General features: G+C 50.8%; 1 protein-coding gene across 1 annotated transcript; it reads left to right on the plus strand.

The window, feature by feature from the left end:
- Positions 1–2,473: 2,473 nt before the first annotated feature.
- On the plus strand, positions 2,474–14,115 carry SFTPD (surfactant protein D). The gene is made up of 8 exons (XM_068548889.1): positions 2,474–2,497; positions 3,810–4,011; positions 9,393–9,509; positions 9,781–9,897; positions 10,201–10,317; positions 10,669–10,785; positions 11,377–11,460; positions 13,739–14,115. Exons 2-8 carry the CDS (start codon positions 3,813–3,815, stop codon positions 14,113–14,115), a joined length of 1,128 nt encoding a protein of 375 aa, XP_068404990.1. The 5' UTR covers positions 2,474–2,497; positions 3,810–3,812.
- The last annotated feature ends 4,042 nt before the right edge of the window (positions 14,116–18,157 follow it).

An 18,157-nucleotide genomic window follows, 5' to 3' on the forward strand; every position in this document is an offset into this window, starting at 1 on the left:
GGTGGCAGATCAGGGGTATGTTTGTATTTTGTAGATAACAACAACAACGACAAAAAACCAGAAAGGCTCTTGCGTTTTGTCTGTATTCACCAGCCCTCCGCATGCAGTCAGATGAACCAGCACTGGGCCGCTGCTTTTAAACTGGAAAGAGACTCTGGGGTTAACAGGATGTCATCCATACAATGGAACGGAAAGACAACTCTCACAGTAGTCAGCTGCCACGGGGCCCCACATGCTGGTGGACGGCCACCCCAGGATTACTCCCGCAACTTTCCATTCCCCGTCCTTATTCCCCAGCATCTCGGCTCTCCCGGGAGTTTCCTCAGCGTTTTGGCTGACTCACCATTTGTTGGGCTGCACCCCGCAGGCCTGCAAGCCTTGTTGATGCCCAGCCTTGTGACCGAAGAAAGTGCCCGGAGATAGTGACAAAGACATCAGTGGCTTATTGGACAAGGGATCTTACACGTCCAAAGCAGAAGGATCCTAGAGCAACAACACACCATGTTCGGCAGAGAGCAGGAAGGACATAACAAGCCTCACTCGAGGGAGGAGGCTACCATTTATAGGGGGAATTGATGTCAGGTTGGCTCATTAGTTACCAAGGAAACCAACAGCTGGGGCAGCGGGTAGGCAGTTACTAATTAAGCCCTATAATTGAAAGGATCGGATAGTCATGTGAGTGAAGCAGGGACTGGTCGAGCAGGGGGATGTAGAGAGAGCAAGAGAACAGCCATCTTGAATGGCCTAAGCCTACACGGGCCCACTGAGCTGGGTGTTTCAACAGTCATGTGGACAAGCAGCCGGTAAAATACCAGAGGCTACAGCTTAGCTCTGACAGAAGTGCAGCTGATGAAGCCCACCATGGGGTGCAGATATTTCTGCGGCTGCAGTACAGCACCAGTGACCAGCTGCCAAAGAAACTGTGCAGTCATCCTGGACTTTGTACTGGGAAGAGAGCGTGGTCCAGTGATCCTCTGCATGAAAGCCATTGTGATTCTTCTCACCTGTGTTGATGGAACTGAGAAAAGCAAAGGTTATCGTTGCAACACGAGTGTCTGGGCTGGATCATAAATAGAACTGGATTCTGTTGGAATGTGAAGTTAGACAAAGGAAACATCATATTCTGTGCTATAATGGGGCCTGAGGGCATCATGAGGGATGTATTTGACAGTCTAGGAGGTGGCAGTTAATAGAAGCCAGCTTGCAGGAAGAGACAAAGTATAGGACTCCTGAAATAAAAGTCACCATAAATTAGGAGAGTTTGTCTAGCCACCGGGATAAGACTTGACAATTAGGCTTTGTGGGGAGAGGAGAGCAAGTGTTCAGTTCAACCTCCATGCTGACCTACATCTCTAGGGGGCACATGAACATCCTAGAATAGAGAGGGCTGTGAGTTAATAATGGAAGAGCTCCAGCATTAGGGGCCCAGGTTCTCTACTATGGGATCCTCCTTCAAAAAATGGCAGTATGGAAAAGAGAAGACCTTTCCCTACCAACTGAGGAAAGCTGGCATTATAGATTCCACAGTATACAAGGATCATCAAAACCCAGGAGCAAGTCAGCACCTCCAGTGGGGTGGCCAAAGGAGAGGATTGGAGACCTGGGGTTGCTGGTGTGTAGACCACCAGCACTAGGCGAAGGGTTGATGGAAGAGATAAAGTCACAGGGATCTAAAAGCAAGCAGAGATGCCAGCAACTGCCCCACAGTCACTGGAAACTAGAGTTTCCTTGGGGACGGTTACAACAGTATATCAGCGGCTCAGGGATCCAAACTGGCCACTAGAGCCGTGTAATGGAGAAACACTGGCTAAAAAGTTGGAGAGATTCGGGCAAGCAAGTTAAGGGAAGGCCATCCCATAAAAGGCAAGTGGGAGGCTGTCCTACATCTAGAGCAGGAAGCAAAAGAGTGACCCCTGCCGGGTGGCAGCTCTCCCAGCCACTGGCTCCCACAGGCTGCTGCCTTGGCAGCCCTTCCACCTGCCCCACCCCTGCTCAGATATGCCAAGGAGCTCCCACCTCTTTCCTAATATCCGAGCCATAATGTGGACATGAAGGAGGAAGAGAAGTGGGCACAGCAGGTGCTGGCTCTTGGACTCTGCAGATGCAAGCTGCTTTTGCAAGAGGTGGAGGTCATTGCGCAACTTGCTGGTCTTCTCTAGACCTTGGATTCCTGGACATCTGTGCATTACAGACACTGATGCTGCCCTGTAACTCACAGGGCTGCAGTGAGGTGCAGATGAAATCGTGGGCTGAGGGTGCTCTATGAACTCTAAGGTGGTGTGTGTGTGTGGTTTTATGAACATCAGTGACAGGTGTCCAGACGCAGGTGGGGTGAAATTGAGTGAGTCAACAAGGAAGGAAATTGCCCTACTTCTTGATGAGAGTTCTCAGGAAACCAGGGCTGGGAGGTTTACGTCACAGGGCGTGTATAAATCGCCAGTGCCTGCCAGGAAACTCTCATTTGCCTGGAGATTCGGGAGCCCTAGAGGAAGCAACTGTGAGTGTCTCTGTCCTTGCCTCTCATTCTGTTTTCCCAATGTCTGGTGAATATCTCCCTGCCCGTCTGGGTGGTTTACCCTAGTGGTGTTGAGGAAGGCAGGTCTGTGTAGCTTCTGCCGTCTCGGAGGGTAGCTGTTGGAGGTGAGGGCACGATGGAGTACTGAGGAGCGCTCTTCATTTTGCTCCCTTTGCTCGGTAGGAGATGTGTTTCCTGGGCTGGGAGAGGGTGGGTGAGTTGGATGTGACATCCAACCAGACCTCAGACGCCATTGTCTGGAAGCCCCTGTGAAAAATGCAATTCATCTTCCTCTTGGAAGGGGGCACTTCTCTGGCCAGGAAGCCTCTCCCCTCCCACTACCTCAGCCTGCCTGGTGACCCCCTGTCCTTTGCACAGGTCTTCAGCCTTTGTTTTCAGCCTCTGCAACTCCCATGAGCCCTTTCCATGCTCGTAACTTTACAGTTTCTCTCTGAGAGAGGAAAGAAGCCCAATATTGGGAGTGAGCCAGGTCCTGCACCCACCCTGACCTCACTTAGCTCCTGAGTCCCTTTCCGATGGTAACCGGATGCGCTCTCGGACATCTGCTCTTTCCTCCCCCAGACTAGCCTTCCCCTGACTGTGCCCGTCTCACACATCCCCTTCCTCCATGAGGTCCCTGTTCCAAGTCCTCTCAGGAGGCCTGGACAGGACTCTAGGTGTCCCAGGGACTTTCCTCATGGAGCCCAGGAATGGCAAATCACCTGGCAAACATGCAGTCATGCACCCATCCTGTGCTCAGGACTCTGGCTTTTTCCCAGGCAGCACTTGAGACCACCTGTACTAGTCCATCCAAGGCAGCAAGTGAGAGGAAACGAGTTTGCCCTGTCGGAATTAAGTCAACCAACTTACTGGTACAGAAAGGGAGAAAGAGGTCCAGAGATGGGAAGGGTCCCACCCGAGAGCTCCCAGTGAGTCCTTCCTGATGTGACAGATGGCCTCAGTGAGGAATTCTACATCCTTGCCACAGTGCCCATGGCAGTGCCCAAGGGGAGGCGCAAGAAGGGATGACACAGAGCATCTAAGAATAGGTTCGTGCTGCTGGTCACCCCTGTGGTCACCCCAGAAGTCCAGCTGGTCAACTCATGCCCTCTCAGTCCAGACCTTGTGCCCACCTTGTCCCTAAACTGCTTTCAGAGCCCTGCTGCTCTTGGCCCCAGAGCAGAGGAGAGGAGGTGGAGGAAGTGCTTCTCCTCGCCTCCAGGAGCTAGGCCAAGCCCTAATCCACATCCTCGCACCAAGAGCGTGTCCCCTTTCTTTCTGTTCCTCTGCCTAGGACATGCTTCTCCTCCCTCTCTCCATGCTGATCCTGCTCTCACGGCCCCCAAGGTCTCTGGGGGCAGAAGTGAAGACCTATTCCCAGAAAACACTGGCCAACGCCTGCACCCTGGTCGTGTGTAGCACCCCGGAGAATGGCCTGCCTGGTCGTGATGGACGAGATGGGAGAGAAGGCCCCCAGGGCGAGAAGGGGGATCCAGGTAGAGCTGGGACCATGGGCTTGTCCTGGTGGGAAGGGGTGGGCATTGGAATTGTAACCAACCCAGAAACTCTGGATTTTCTGCTGTGTAAACCTTGGCGATGGTCTTCTTCATCCCGCATGGGTGGGTCTCCCCCAGATATTCAGCCCACTTAAAACACAGCCTTACTGGTTGGCAAAGATGGGCTGCCCCGAGCCCCCAACTCCATCAGCAGCTGCCCTGATTCCTCCCCTAGGATCTTGACTCCACCCACCCCAAGAATGAGCAAACAGTGAGTAAATGACTGGTATTTGGGGTCCTCTAGAACCCTGCTCCAGAACTTAACTTGTTCATTCTGATTAAATGGTGCCTCTGCAAGATGTTAAATATTTTTAATATGTGATTAAACTGTACTCCATGAGGGGCGGGAAAGGATGAGGCTCTGTGGCCACATACTCAGGCCCGGTCAAAAGGACTTTCCCTAAATACATTATGGAGAGAGGAGAGAAGGAAAGGCAGCTGACATTCCTTTGTTCAGCCTGGTGCTTGGGTGTTCACTTGAGTGGTTTATTTAATCCCACCAAAAGTCTTACAAGGGATGCATTGATCTCATTTGATAGGTAGGAAAATTGTGACACAAAGATGCTATGTGAAACCCAACCTGGAAGATGAAAAAGACATGGGCTTCTGCATCAGACACATCTGTGCTTGACTGCTAGCTCCAGCTCCACAGCAGGGACCCCCGGAGACAAGGCACTCAGTGTCTCTGAGTCTCAGTTTGCTCATGTGTAGATGGGAATAATATCTACCTTACAGTGACAAATAATTGAGCCAAGGCTTCATTTTCCTGTTGAGTCTTCAGGATAAAGTTGCATCTTCTTGCTGTACCAATCAGGTGAATTCTCCTGAGGTTTCCAAAGGTACTGATCATTAAGGGAATTGTCCGAGAAACACTGCCCCACAGGGGAGGATCTGGATCTTACCGGCAAGAAGTGAGAATTCAATGAACCAGCAACAAGAACAAGGGGACCACCATGGCGCTAGGCCAGGGCTATGCAGGCATCAGCTGAGGTCTTTATCTTTCCGGAGTTTGCATTTTGGTTGGGGAGGAAGAAAATGAACAACATTTAAGCTGGAGAGAATAGGTAACATCCCCAGGCTTTGTAGGATAAGGGACAATTACTGGTCTGTCCTTAACAGACAGAAAGTAGTTCCCAACATAACTGCGCTGGGGCTTGGAGAAGGTTGTCTGGAAGTGAACTCGGGAGAAGGGTGGTATTCAAGGTGCCAGCTCTCTGTAGCTCCCAGTGGGGCCCTGAATTGAATCCCGGGGCAGGGTGTGGGGTAGGGAGACTTTCCTACAGTGGCCCTCTGAGCAGCACGGATGTGGCTGAGCCCTCCCCTTCTTGTGCGTTCCAAGCCTGGCCTTGGGTCGGTGCTTGGAGAGAGAACACTACACAGCTGGACCAAGGGCCAGGCTCCACTCTGGCTCCTCAGTTCCAGGCACTTTAGTTATTCAACTGTTATGGGTCTGAGGATTTCCTGGAGATCAGAGCATCCTCAGAATCCTGACCCAGTAGGTCTGGGTGGGGCCAGAGTCTGCACTGGTGACAAGATTCTGATGCACGTGGTCCCAAGAACCTGCTGCCCTCCTCTTGGAGAGAGAACACTGCACGGCCCCACCAATACTCTGTGCTTTGTTTTTCCTCTGTGGCACTTATTCTGATCTGATAAATCATCATATGCTGTACATTTTAATTTTGATGATCTATTTCTATGCAGTTGAGTTTAAGTTCCATGAGAAAGGGATTTGATTTTTCTCTGTTTTTTTTCACTAATATAATCCCAGCATTTAGGACAGTGCCTTGCACCTAGTAGAAGCTCAGTGAATACTTGTGGAATAAATGAATGTAAATTGCCAAGAGAGGAGGAATTTTAATACAGTTAAGACTGGCCAAATCACTGGTGCATAAAGCTTCACTTCCGGTGGCAGTAAGGTACAGGGCTAGGACTTCGTGGGGTGCTAGGATGCAAAATGTGTGCTTTGGCAGGCACGGTGCTTGCTGCTGGAAAGGGTGCTCTCATGGCCTCCACAGTTTGTGCACAAGGACAGGCAACCTCTAACGCTCCCCTCTAAGGAGTGGCTTTTTTCCCATGTACCTGCTGCCACCCCGGCCAGCGGGGAGCCCAAGAGAGGCTTGGCCTGGGGCCAGGATGTCTCCGCCTGAGCACGGCGCACTGTGGGATCGGGATGCGGGGCCCATCCTCTATGCTTCCATTTCACGCCCAGTGAGGATCGCAACTAAAAGCAGAACACAATGCCCAACACAGAAGCTCTCAGCCACCCATCAAATGCACAGTCTCTCACCACCAGCACATGCTTGGCCCAGGCAGGCCCTGGCCTTTCTTACCCTGGAGCGTGGTTTCCAAATCTGAAATGTCACCTCTCTTCTCCAAGTCTCTCTAAATCCTCTTCAGCCTTGAAGTCCTGTTTCCTCCGACTATGTGTGTGTGCTGGGGTTGGAGGTGCTGGGATGGGACGAGGGACATCTCATAAACTGTCTTCCTCGCTCCTTACCCATGCCTCACAGTTTAAAATTCAGTGACAGATCCCTTGCAGACCAGGACGTGGTGCTAACATTTACATCCTGCTCAGTGCTAAGCAGAAAGTTATGTTCCATTGTTCGTTTCCCAGCGAACAAATAAATGAAACAATGAGGAAATGAACAAATAAGTGAATGAGTAAGTTAGCAGCCCCTGACAGGTGTCATTTCTTCTCTTGTCTTTTTGCACGTGAACGCTTTATTCACAACAGCCAAAGGATGAAACAACCCATGTGTCCATCAACGTTTACCCGTGGTGAATGGATAAACGAAACGTGTTGTGTTCAGACACTAGAGCATTGCTCAGCCACACAAAGGAATGAAGTGCTGAGACGTGCTACGAATTGGATGAGCCTGAAGAATGTCACTCCGAGTTAAAAAAGCCAGACACAAAAGCTCATATACTGTATGTATTTACATAAAATATCCAGAATAGGTAATAGAGACAAAAGCAGAATAGCGATAGCCGGGCCTGGGAAGAAGCAGAGACAGAGTGATTAACGGATATGAGGTTTTCTTTGGGGTTGATGAAATATTTTTGAACTAAATAGAGGTGGTAGTTGCACAACGTTGTGAATGTGCTAAACGCCACTGACTTGTAAAATTTAAAAAGGTTAATTTTAGGGAATTCCCTGGCGGTCCAGCGGTTGGGACTCAGCCCTCTCACTGTCGGGCCCCAGGTTCGATCCCTGGTGGGGGAACTGAGATCCCGCAAGCTGCACGCGCAGCCAAAAAAAAAAAAGGTTAATTTTATATTATGTGAATTTCATCTCAATGAAAAAATAACCAAACTCACAGAATTGAGTGTAAAATTCTTAAATCGAGGTAGATCTCATATAATTTCAGACTTAGGCAGTCTTTCTTGAGGTAACAAGTTTAAAATGTTCGGTCATTTTTCCGATAAAAAATAATATGTGTAAAAAATAATAATAATATGTGGTCACTAAAGATAAAAGGAAGAAAATTTAAAATGCCTTAATTGCACCACTTAGAAACAGCAACTGTTAACACTTTTGTATGTGCTGTTCTTGTGTTTTTTCCAATGTGTTTTACGTGTGCACACGCCCTACCCATTCATGGACATATTTAGGAAACAGAATCGTATGAAATAGAGTGTTTATAGCATACTTTTTTTTTTTTTTTAAGATAATTACTGTTTATTTATGTTTTTTTTTTTTTATTTTTGGCTGTGTTGTGTCTTCGTTTCTGTGCGAGGGCTTTCTCTAGTTGTGGCAAGCGGGGGCCACTCTTCATCGCGGTGCGCGGGCCTCTCACCGTCGCGGCCTCTCTTGTCGCGGAGCACAGGCTCCAGACGCGCAGGCTCAGTAGTTGTGGCTCACGGGCCTAGTTGCTCCGCGGCATGTGGGATCTTCCCAGACCAGGGCTCGAACCCGTGTCCCCTGCATTAGCAGGCAGAGTCTCAACCACTGCGCCACCAGGGAAGCCCTATAGCATACTTTTGTCACTTAATGATGCATAATAATTTGGTCTAATTTCTGTAGCTTTAAGAGCATGTTACATAGCTTTTTCTCTTCTTTTTATTACAATATAATTGATATATAATATTATATGACTTTCAGGTGAACAACATAATGATTTTATATTTGTATATATTGTGAAATGATGATGGCCATAAGGCTTATCAAAATCCATCAACACACATAGCTACAATTTTTTGTGTGTGGGATGAGAACTTTTATGATCTACGCCCTTAACAACTTTCAAGCATGCAACACAGTATTATTTATTATAGTAACCTCGCTGTACATTACATTCCTAGGACTCATTTATCTTATAACTGGAAATTTGTACCTTTTGACTACTTTCACCCGTTCTGCTCACTCCCCAACCGCACCTCTAGCAACCACCAATCTGTCCTCTGTATCTATGAGCACGCTGTTTTGTCATTTGTGTTTTAGATTCTACATATAAGTGAGATCGTATGGTACCTTCCTCTGTCTGACCCATTTCACTTAGCATAATGCCCTCAGGGTTCACCCACGTTGTTGCAAATGGCAAGATTTCATTCCTTTTTACAGCTGAATAATGTTCCATTGTACATACGCCTTGCATTTTCTCCATCCATTCATCTATCCATGGATACTTAGGCTCTAGGCCACCTCTAGGTCTTGGTTACTATTAACAATGCTGCAATGAACTTGGAGGCACGTGAATCTTTTTGCGTTAGTGTTTTCATTTTCTTTGGTTAAATACTCAGAAGTGGAATTGCTGGACTGCATGGTAGTTCTATTTGTAGTTTTTTCAGGAACCTCCATACTGTTCTCCATAGTGGCTGTACCAGTTTACATTCCCACCAACAGTGCACAAAGGTTCCCTTTTCTCCACATCCTCCGACACCTGTTATTTGCTGTCTTTTTGATAATAGTCATTCTCACAAGTGTGAGGTGACAGCTCAATGTGGTTTTGATTTATATTTCTCTGGTGATTAGCATCAGGTGTCATTTCTGATGTAAACTTTGGTTCTGGGAAGGAGGGCAAGGAGTCCGTGATCAAGGGCAAAAGCTGACAGACTTGCCTGCTATAAATACTGTGGCCTTGGGGCAGGGGAAGGTGCATTGTATGGAAAGTCAGGCAGGTCTTGGTTTGATCTGCCTCCAACTCTGGCAAGCCTGTTTCTTCACCTGTAAAATGGGGATGTGGACGCCCATTTCCTGGATCACCACTGGACCGGGTCTTGTCGAGGTGAAGTGTCTACACCTTATAGAACCCTGAAGGAACGCCATCTGGCTCCTCCGGGGCCTGGGGCCAGGTTTATGCCCATTTCTTCTGCTGCCACAGGTTTACCAGGACCTGTAGGAGGAGCAGGGATGCCTGGCCCAGCTGGCCCAGTTGGGCCCAAAGGGGACAATGGCTCTGCTGGAGAACCCGGGCCAAAGGGAGACACTGGACCACCTGGTGAGCAGCTGGGCATGGAATGCAGAGGTCTGCAGGTGGTGTGCTGTCGCTAGGGCATGCCGGTAGGCATGCACAGATTCTCCCCGAGGGAGGAGGCAGAAGGTTGTTTTCAAGGTGGCACTGGGTTATTTCAGGGAAGACTGGAGCTGCTGTGGGGTGACACCTTTGGGGGGATGCCGCCTCTCAGACTTCTATTACTGCCCTCATCTTTTATTCACGCCCACTTCCAAGGAGATTCGGTGTCACTAACCGGGCTGGTCCTTTTCCCCAGGGCCTCCAGGACCTCGAGGTATGCCTGGTCCACCTGGAAGAGAAGGTCCCTCAGGGAGGCAGGGGAACATAGGACCTGCAGGTGCACCAGGCCCCAAAGGCGAGACTGGACCTAGTGGTAGGTGGCTGGTGTGTGATGGGTGTGGGAAGGAGGCGTGGCAGTCTGTGATGGGCCCTAAAGCATGCGCACAGTGCCTGGAAAAGCCCGGACCACCTGCACCGGCTAGGCCTTGCCAGGGCCTCTCCCCCCAGATTCCCACACTGACCGTATTTCCCCGATACCCTCCCCAGAGGAGACCAGGCACCGTCTCCCAGTTCCTTCTCTCACCTGGAGCTGTGGGTGAAAAGCTCCGCTTCTGAGGCAATGGTAAGTGCTGCGCGCGCTCTCAGCCATGTTCGTCCCAAGTTGTTCCTTCCTCAGGAGAAGTGGGTGCCACAGGCATGCAGGGCTCCCCAGGGACAAGAGGCCCCGCAGGTCTTCAAGGAGAGAGAGGTGCACCCGGTGAACGCGGAGCCCCTGGAAGTACTGGGGCAGCAGGTGAGCGATGGAAGCTGGGCTGAGCTCCTGTTCCCCTGTACCCACCATCACCACCCGCCAGGTCAGAGCTAGCACTCCAGGGCGACAGCCAGTGTTGGGCTCTGGGAACTGTCTGTCTCTAGGGAGAGGGCAGGGAGAGTAGCAGGGACCGTCTATGTACAGGGAAGGTTGGTTGTTGGGTGACAGGGAGAGTCAGTATACAGAGGGGATGCAAGGCTGGGTTCAGGGCACAGAGGGACATATGTATATGGGGAGGGCGTATAGCTGGGCGATAAGATAGTCCATGTACTGGGGGAGGTGAAAACGCTAGAAAATGCGTTCAGAACTCACCCAACTCTTCTCTGATCCCAGGGCCTTCTGGAGCCATAGGTCCACAGGGACCTGCAGGTGCCAGGGGCCCCCCAGGACTGAAGGGGGACAGAGGTGCTCCTGGAGGAAGAGGAGCAAAGGGAGAGAGTGGACTCCCAGGTAAGGAAGCTCTGGGGGCCCCCAATGGGGCGCGGGTGGGGACGGAGGGTGGGAGGAGGCCCTCCCAGGCCCTCCTCTCAGGCGTCCCCCTTAGTTACAGGTGGGGGGCTGGAAGTCAAAGTGGACGCTGGCCTTAGCCTCTATGACTCGCTGGAGGGCAACCTGAGCAGTTTTTCCATCTGATCTTTGGGACGAGCACACCTCCCTTCCCAATTCATCAGATAGCTTTGAACTTCAAATAACCCAGTGGATGGGAAGGTCTCGAGCTACGTGTATTCCTCTACTCCCACCCCGCAAAAGGAAGTGTTATCAGGTTCCTAGAATTTGGAATTACAGTGCCACCTGGTTCAGTGTCAGTGTGGTGCAGGAACCTGCTTAGGGGATAGTGTTCACAGCAGAACCACAGGAAATCCTGTGGGCAGCAGAGGCCACCTATGTCAGCAGATGTGGGCTTCCTAGGGGTCCGTCCCAGTTCCTTACCCCCACCCCCAATATGCGTCTGCAACTGAGCACCCTTCCCTTGAGGCCCGGGCTCTGAGCTGATCCCAGGCTGTGCTGGACCTGTCTTCACTCGGCCTCTCTGCCTTGCAGACATCACCGCTCTCCGGCAGCAGGTGGAGACCTTACAGGGACAGCTAAAACGCCTCCAGAATGCTTTCTCTCAGTATAAGAAAGGTGAGTTCCTGGACCTGAACCTGAGCCAGACACCAAGGTTGGGCCTCATACTAGGTCTGGGTCTTGGCTTGGAGTTGGATGGGCTTGGGTCTAAAATTGAACTTGGCTGGAACCATGTTTAGGACTGGACCTGGAACTGGGGCAGGGAGTGGGGCTAAGGATGGGCTGGGACACAGCAGTGCAGCCACGTGCTCCAGGAGCTGCAAGTAGATGCAAGGGACAAGGAGGAGGATGCAATCCTTATCACCAGTGCAGCAGACCTTCACCCCTGCCTACCCTGGGCAGGTCCCTATGATAGACAAGGGGACACCCAACCCACGATGCATTTCTTCCCTCTGTGGAGCCAGGTATGCAAGTACCCAGAGATGCAGCTGCACAGCCCAGGCAGCAGAGAATCCAGACATAGTCCTGTGAGCAGGGGCTGGGATGCCGCTCATGGGGTTCAGGTCTGGTGGGGGCCCAACCTTGCTGTGTGGCCACCGAGTATCTCACCCTAAAGATGCCCCTGGGTCTGGCAGGGGCAGGCTGCCTCCAGTCTCTGGCCAGTGCTGGACTCTCCCTGCATCTCCTTGGGTGTTTAAAGCAGAGATTCTTCCCTAAGCCTGGAATCCTAAGGAGGCAGAGGCCTCCTGGAGTGCGCACCTGAGTGCCCGGTGCCTTTGGGACTCTCTGCCTCAGTCCCCAACTGCCCCTCCCCCTTCTCTGCTCTCCCTGACGTCAGCTTTGAGTACACATCATTCATCAAACCTCATGATCCAAAAAAAGAAGAGTCTTCTGAAGGAGTAGAGCATAATGGGGTGAGATATATAGGGTTGGTTCCTAAGGACTCAAGCCAACTAAGTACCTATGTAGTAAGGATGAGTTGCCAGCATTTGATGTCTTCCTCCTTCCACAAACATATTTGCATACCCATTCACTTGCTCGTATGCACACTGACGCAAACAAAGGAGAACATGGGCATATGCACCGGCCACATGTGTGGGTACTTAAACACCATCGCTCACTCCACACCATCTACATACGTGAGCACGCATGCACACGTATGCATACACAAATATGCACACCCATCCAGATGGACCTTAAGTCCACCTGTGTACCTTCAGATGGATATATGGACATATTCACGCATACACATGCATACCCACCCAGATGCATGGGACATAAACCCAATTATGGCACATGAACTTGCACTGACCTCGTCCAGGGCTGCTCTGGGTGCCATCCTGACCCCTTGGAGAATCTGGCCCCTGAGTCCTTGTTGAAACTACTCAGAGGAGAAGGGCAGTGGGTCAGGGTGTAGTCTGGGTTCCTACCCGGTCCAGTGAGCCCTCTTAGGAGCCCTGAAGATTTCCACGCATGAGCCTAGAAGTCAAAGGGATGGGGATAGGATGGAGTAATAAGAGATACTTAACATGTCACACAGGTGATGCTTTTATGTAGTGTACACCTACTTTAGAAATAAGGAATGGGAAACCCTGAAAAGGGAAGTGACTTTCCCTTGCCCACCTGGACCGTCATTGTCAGGTTGGGGCTGAACACGTGGCCTTCTGACTCCCAAACAGGGGTCTCTCCAGCGCCGATCCCACTCCCGCCCCCCACTCCCACACACACCTCTCAGATGCCTTCATCCCCTGCCCAGCGGTCCAGGGAGGCTGACTGGCTGGGGCATCACCCGTAAGCATATCAAGAGGCCAACACCGGGCTGCCCCCAGTGCAGAGATTAGCATGTCGCTGCTCTCAGATGCCCCACCCTCTCCTCTCCTTTCCCCTCACCCCTTCACACAGCACAGACCCCCCCTCTGACAACCCCACATGCCCAGCCATCATGCAGGGGTGAGAGCGAGCCCCCTGCATGGTGTTTTCCACACTCTTAGGAACTGCCCTGGGCTGCACCGTGTCATTTCCCTGGCCAAAGTCATTCCAATCTACACAGTAATTGAAAAACCAATTCTGGCATACGACACGGGGAGGAACAGAAAGTGCACGTCTAAGCTTTAGTGTCACATCCAGCAAGGTGTGATCCTCACTATACATCTGACAGTTGTGTGACTTTGGGCCTCTTATGTAAGCTCCCTGAGTTCCAGGGTCCTCACCTGTAACTGGAGACCACAGCACCACTCACAGGGCGCATCGTGGAGCCAGGGCTGCTCTGGAATCAGTGCCTCGCTTTCATCCTATCTGGTGCCCTGGTACCCTGGTTGGGAGGCTGGGGGGCTCTGGTTGGAGCACAAAGGTCCAGGTGCTGCCACACCCCAACCTGACTCTCCTCTTCCCCTAGTGGAGCTCTTCCCCAGTGGCCGGGGTGTCGGGGAGAAGATCTTCAAGACGGGAGGTTTTGAAAAAACTTTTCAGGATGCACAGCAGGTATGCACACAGGCCGGGGGACAGGTGGCCTCCCCACGCTCTGAAGCCGAGAACGAGGCCCTGACACAGCTGGTCACAGACCAGAACAAGGCTGCTTTCCTGAGCATGACCGACGACAGGAAGGAAGGCAGGTTCACCTACCCCACAGGGGAGCCCCTGGTGTATTCTAACTGGGCCCCCGGGGAGCCCAACAACGGCAGAGGCGCAGAGAACTGTGTGGAGATCTATCCCAATGGCAAGTGGAACGACAGGGCCTGCGGAGAAGAGCGCCTCGTGATCTGCGAGTTCTGAGCCCCCGGGGAGGGTGGGGCACTGCCCAGAGCTGTGTGCTGCCAATGTCCCAATAAAAAGGTGATCCTCAGGGCTTCCCTGGTGGTGCAGTGGTCAAGAATCCGCCTGCCAATGCAGGGGACACGGGTTTGAACCTTGGTCCGGGAAGATCCCACATGCCGCGGAGCAACTAAGCCCGTGCGCCACAACTACTGAAGCCCGCGTGCCTAGAGCCCTTGCTCCGCAACAAAAGAAGTCACCGCAGTGAGAAGCCCGCGCACAGCAACGAAGACCCAACGCAGCCAAAAATAAATAAATAAATAAAATAAATTTATAAAAAAGAAAAAAAAAAGGTGACCTTCTGCTGGCCAGGGCTTCTCCACAGAGCCGTGGGTGAGGCCAGAAGGCAGGGCTGCTATGGAACGCCTCCCTCAGAATAAAGTTTGAAACTGGCTTCACACCAGGAAGACCTATCAGAGGAAAAGGGGGCCAGCCTGCTTTCCCAGGGCAAGGGCTAAAATGAGGTCTCCAAGAACTCCCTGTTGCAAAATCCAGCATCTCCTCCTCAGCCCTCCACCTCCTCCAGCCATCGGCCTCATTTGACCCAGCTGATCACTGCCTCCTCCTTCCCTTTTCCTCTTCTGCTTGCAATTTTCTTATCCTTCTGGCTGCTCTGCATCAGTCTCATCCCTCCTCCTCTCCTGGACTGCTCCACAGAGGGCCACGGGAGCCTCAGCTCCAGTTCCCCTCTCTCCTTATTCTCGCTCCAGGCTTGGGCTCATTCTCTCCCATGGTTTCAAACCCTTTCTATTGACGCCTCCCCCACGTAGAGCCCTGTTCAAGACCTCTCCCCGAACCCCAGACTCCTCCAGCCAGTGCAAGCTGGAGCCCCGGGCCTGGGAGGTCTCAGTGTCTGCCTCTTGCTTCAAGCCCTGAGCCTAGGAAGCTGCACAGTTACAGAGGGATGACCTGGCAGGGAAGCACCTGCCTCTCTGGCCAGATGGAGTGGCCTTACACCCAATAGACTCCCCTCATCCTTGACCGCCCAGGATCTCTCTCTACCCATGACAGTGTGACTGTGGTTGGCTCAGGGGAGAACATACCATCTGCACAATCCTAATCCCTTCTGAAATCTCAGGCACAGAGGGTGCCCAGCCATGTTCAAATTCATCCCCAAACCTCTTCCTGCCTGGCAGTTCCGGGGATGTTCTTCTCCACTCTTCTTCAGAGATAATCTACTCAAACCCTCCTCATTTTACAGACATGGAAACTAAGACACAGAGACGGAGGGAACTTGCACAGGTAGTACCGGTGCTACAGCTCGCTCATGAAAAAGGCCATCGGACCCCAGAGCTTATACTTCTGGCCTGTAAATTTTTAGGCCAAAGGCCTCTGTATATTTAGTTGATCTTATTGACACACTGCTGCAAAGAAAGATTTAAATGACATCTGTGCTTAAGAAATTGGAATGACACCTGGATGAACCATAGGCTCATGGGAGGGGGCAACGAATACCCCTCCCCCAGACAGGAAACCTACCACTCTTCCCTTTGTTCCCAGGGACCAGGAGGACTGCCCTCTCTGGCCCTTTCTGAATGGGACCCCCGCGCCCTACCCCTCTTCCCAACACTCTTGCAGCCACACTTCATATATGGGACAGCACATCTGAAAACAAAAGCCACACACACGTCTCAGCAGCATGCAGCTCAGCCTCCCTGTTCATATCTTTCCCATTTACTTGAAAAAATCCCCAATTCCTGGCAGCTTCTGCAATATAAACAGTTAAGCAATAATGAGCAAACAACTCTCCAGTACAACTCTCTGGAGCTTAGAACAGACTGCTTTTATTGCAAATAAGAAAAACACTTGGATCTAGTTAAGCCAAAGAGGGGGTGTTTTTAAAGAACAGAGAATTCTGACTTGGCTTACGAAGGACTGGGGGTGCACAGGCACCGCTGTGCCACCTCCCTGGCTTCTGCCTCTCTCTGCCCATCCTCACCTCTTTCCCTCCTTTACACACCGGCTTCCTCTGCGTCCAGGTCTCTCGTGTGTCCCAGAGATCAGAAACTCTTGCTTGATATCAATTCAAAACTATGTAGAAATGCATCTACTTGTCTCAGATGCCCACCTCTGATCCAATCAACTCACCCTGGGGGCGGGGGAGGAGCCACATTGTACAATATGGCCACTGGGATCCTTGCGAGGTCATGGTGGTCTGGACAATGCTCTATGGGTGAGCACTACTCATCCCAATATGTAAGCCAAGCCTATTTCTTGACAAGAGGGAAGGAAAGAGTGGCAGAACTATGTGACTCCATAGGAAGAAAGAAAAATCTCCTGTGTTGATGAAGGCCGGGAATGCTGAGACCCCAAACCCTAGGAACAAGCTTCAGATCAACCTGCACCATGGTCCACGGGGGTCTGGTTTGCTTTCCAACGCAGAGAATAAGTAAGGAGGGTCGTTTGGGTTCTGCAGACACAGCCCGATTAAAGCAGAGGACCGAGGCAAGTATTTCAGAAAATGCAGGTCCTTACCCATTCTTGAGCACAGAGGTCTCTCCTACACCATCATTCATGGGCAAAGGTCCACATAGATCTTAAACAATGTCAGCCCCACCCCAACCATAGTAGCCATGTCCCTAGTTTGGTAGCCTAGGTGCCAAATGAAGCCAGAGCTGTGTGACCCTTATTCTCAAGAGATGTTATGACACTCACAATGCCAGGTGACATCATAGGAGCAAGCTGGGAGCCTTCCATACCTGGAGAGGGGACAACCACACAAGGAAGTCCCTGTTTTATAGTATATTCTCAAGTTGCCTCCTGGTTTTCAACCCTCCTGTTACCAGATGGGCCCACATCCCATACTGAACAGCCTATGGGAAGCCCTCTGATGTTTACTTTTCTAGGATTCTATCTTTGTTCTGAATTCCACTGACATAAAACACTGGTATTGGGATTTCCCTGGTGGCGCAGTGGTTAAGAATCCACCTGACAATGCAGGGGACACGGGTTCAATCCCCGGTCTGGGAAGATACCACGTGCTGTGGAACAACTGAGCCCGCGAGCCACAACTACTGAGCCCACGCACCGCAACTACTGAAGTCCAGATGCCTAGAGCCCATGCTCCACAACAAGAGAAGCCACCGCAATGAGAAGCCCACGCACCACAATGAAGAGTAGGCCCAGCTCACCACAACTAGAGAAAGCCCGCGTGCAGCAGCGAAGACCCAACGCAGCCAAAAAAATATATAAATTAATTAATTTAAAAAATACTTAACTTTAAAAAACAAACAAATAAATGAATAAATCACTGGCGTTTGAGTTGCTTACATTCAGAGCATTCTCAATCACTATTACCTTCCAGATGTCCTTAATTCAAGTTTAATGGTGTACTGGACCTTTTTGGGTTTCTTGTGTTTTATATAGTAGAGCAAAGATACCAGGTACCTATCAGAAGAAATAAAATATTAATTTATATGCCAAATACTTATTCAGGCACTGGATACACAGATGGAAACAGCTGGTCATGCCCTCACATATGCTACAGCCCTGCACTTCCTTAACATTAGAGATCAGCTGTAGAATTGTGCTTCAGCAATGGGCAGTGAAGGTGCTCAAGGGGTAGATTGGGAATGAGTGGATGGATTATAGAGCCTTTTAACCAGGAGAATAGAGGAGAGCCATCTTCTTGTGAAGGCACCAAGATACTCAGAGACCAAGACACTCATTATTGTTCAATCTAATTGCCTGTGACTCTTAGGCCTCTGTATAGCTAATAACTGGTATCTTTTGGTATATTTTATTGTTTTTCACTGTTTCAATAAGAGAGGCCTTATGGAGGCAGGCATTACCCTGTGACATGTATTCCTTCTGGATGGGAGCAGTTGAGGGCAAGTGCACATTTCTGAAATGCCCAATTTTCTGCTGCCCTGGTGAGCACAGAAGTGTTGGTGGTTATAAGGTTGGACAATCCAGGATGCTTGACACCTGAGTAAATGGATGGAAAACAACTGCCCTTGGGGATCACCCAGATCCACTTGGATTTTGACTGGGGTTTGGGGGT

Source organism: Eschrichtius robustus, chromosome 7 (assembly GCF_028021215.1).
Source record: "Eschrichtius robustus isolate mEscRob2 chromosome 7, mEscRob2.pri, whole genome shotgun sequence".
NCBI classification, from domain to species: Eukaryota; Metazoa; Chordata; class Mammalia; order Artiodactyla; family Eschrichtiidae; genus Eschrichtius; species Eschrichtius robustus.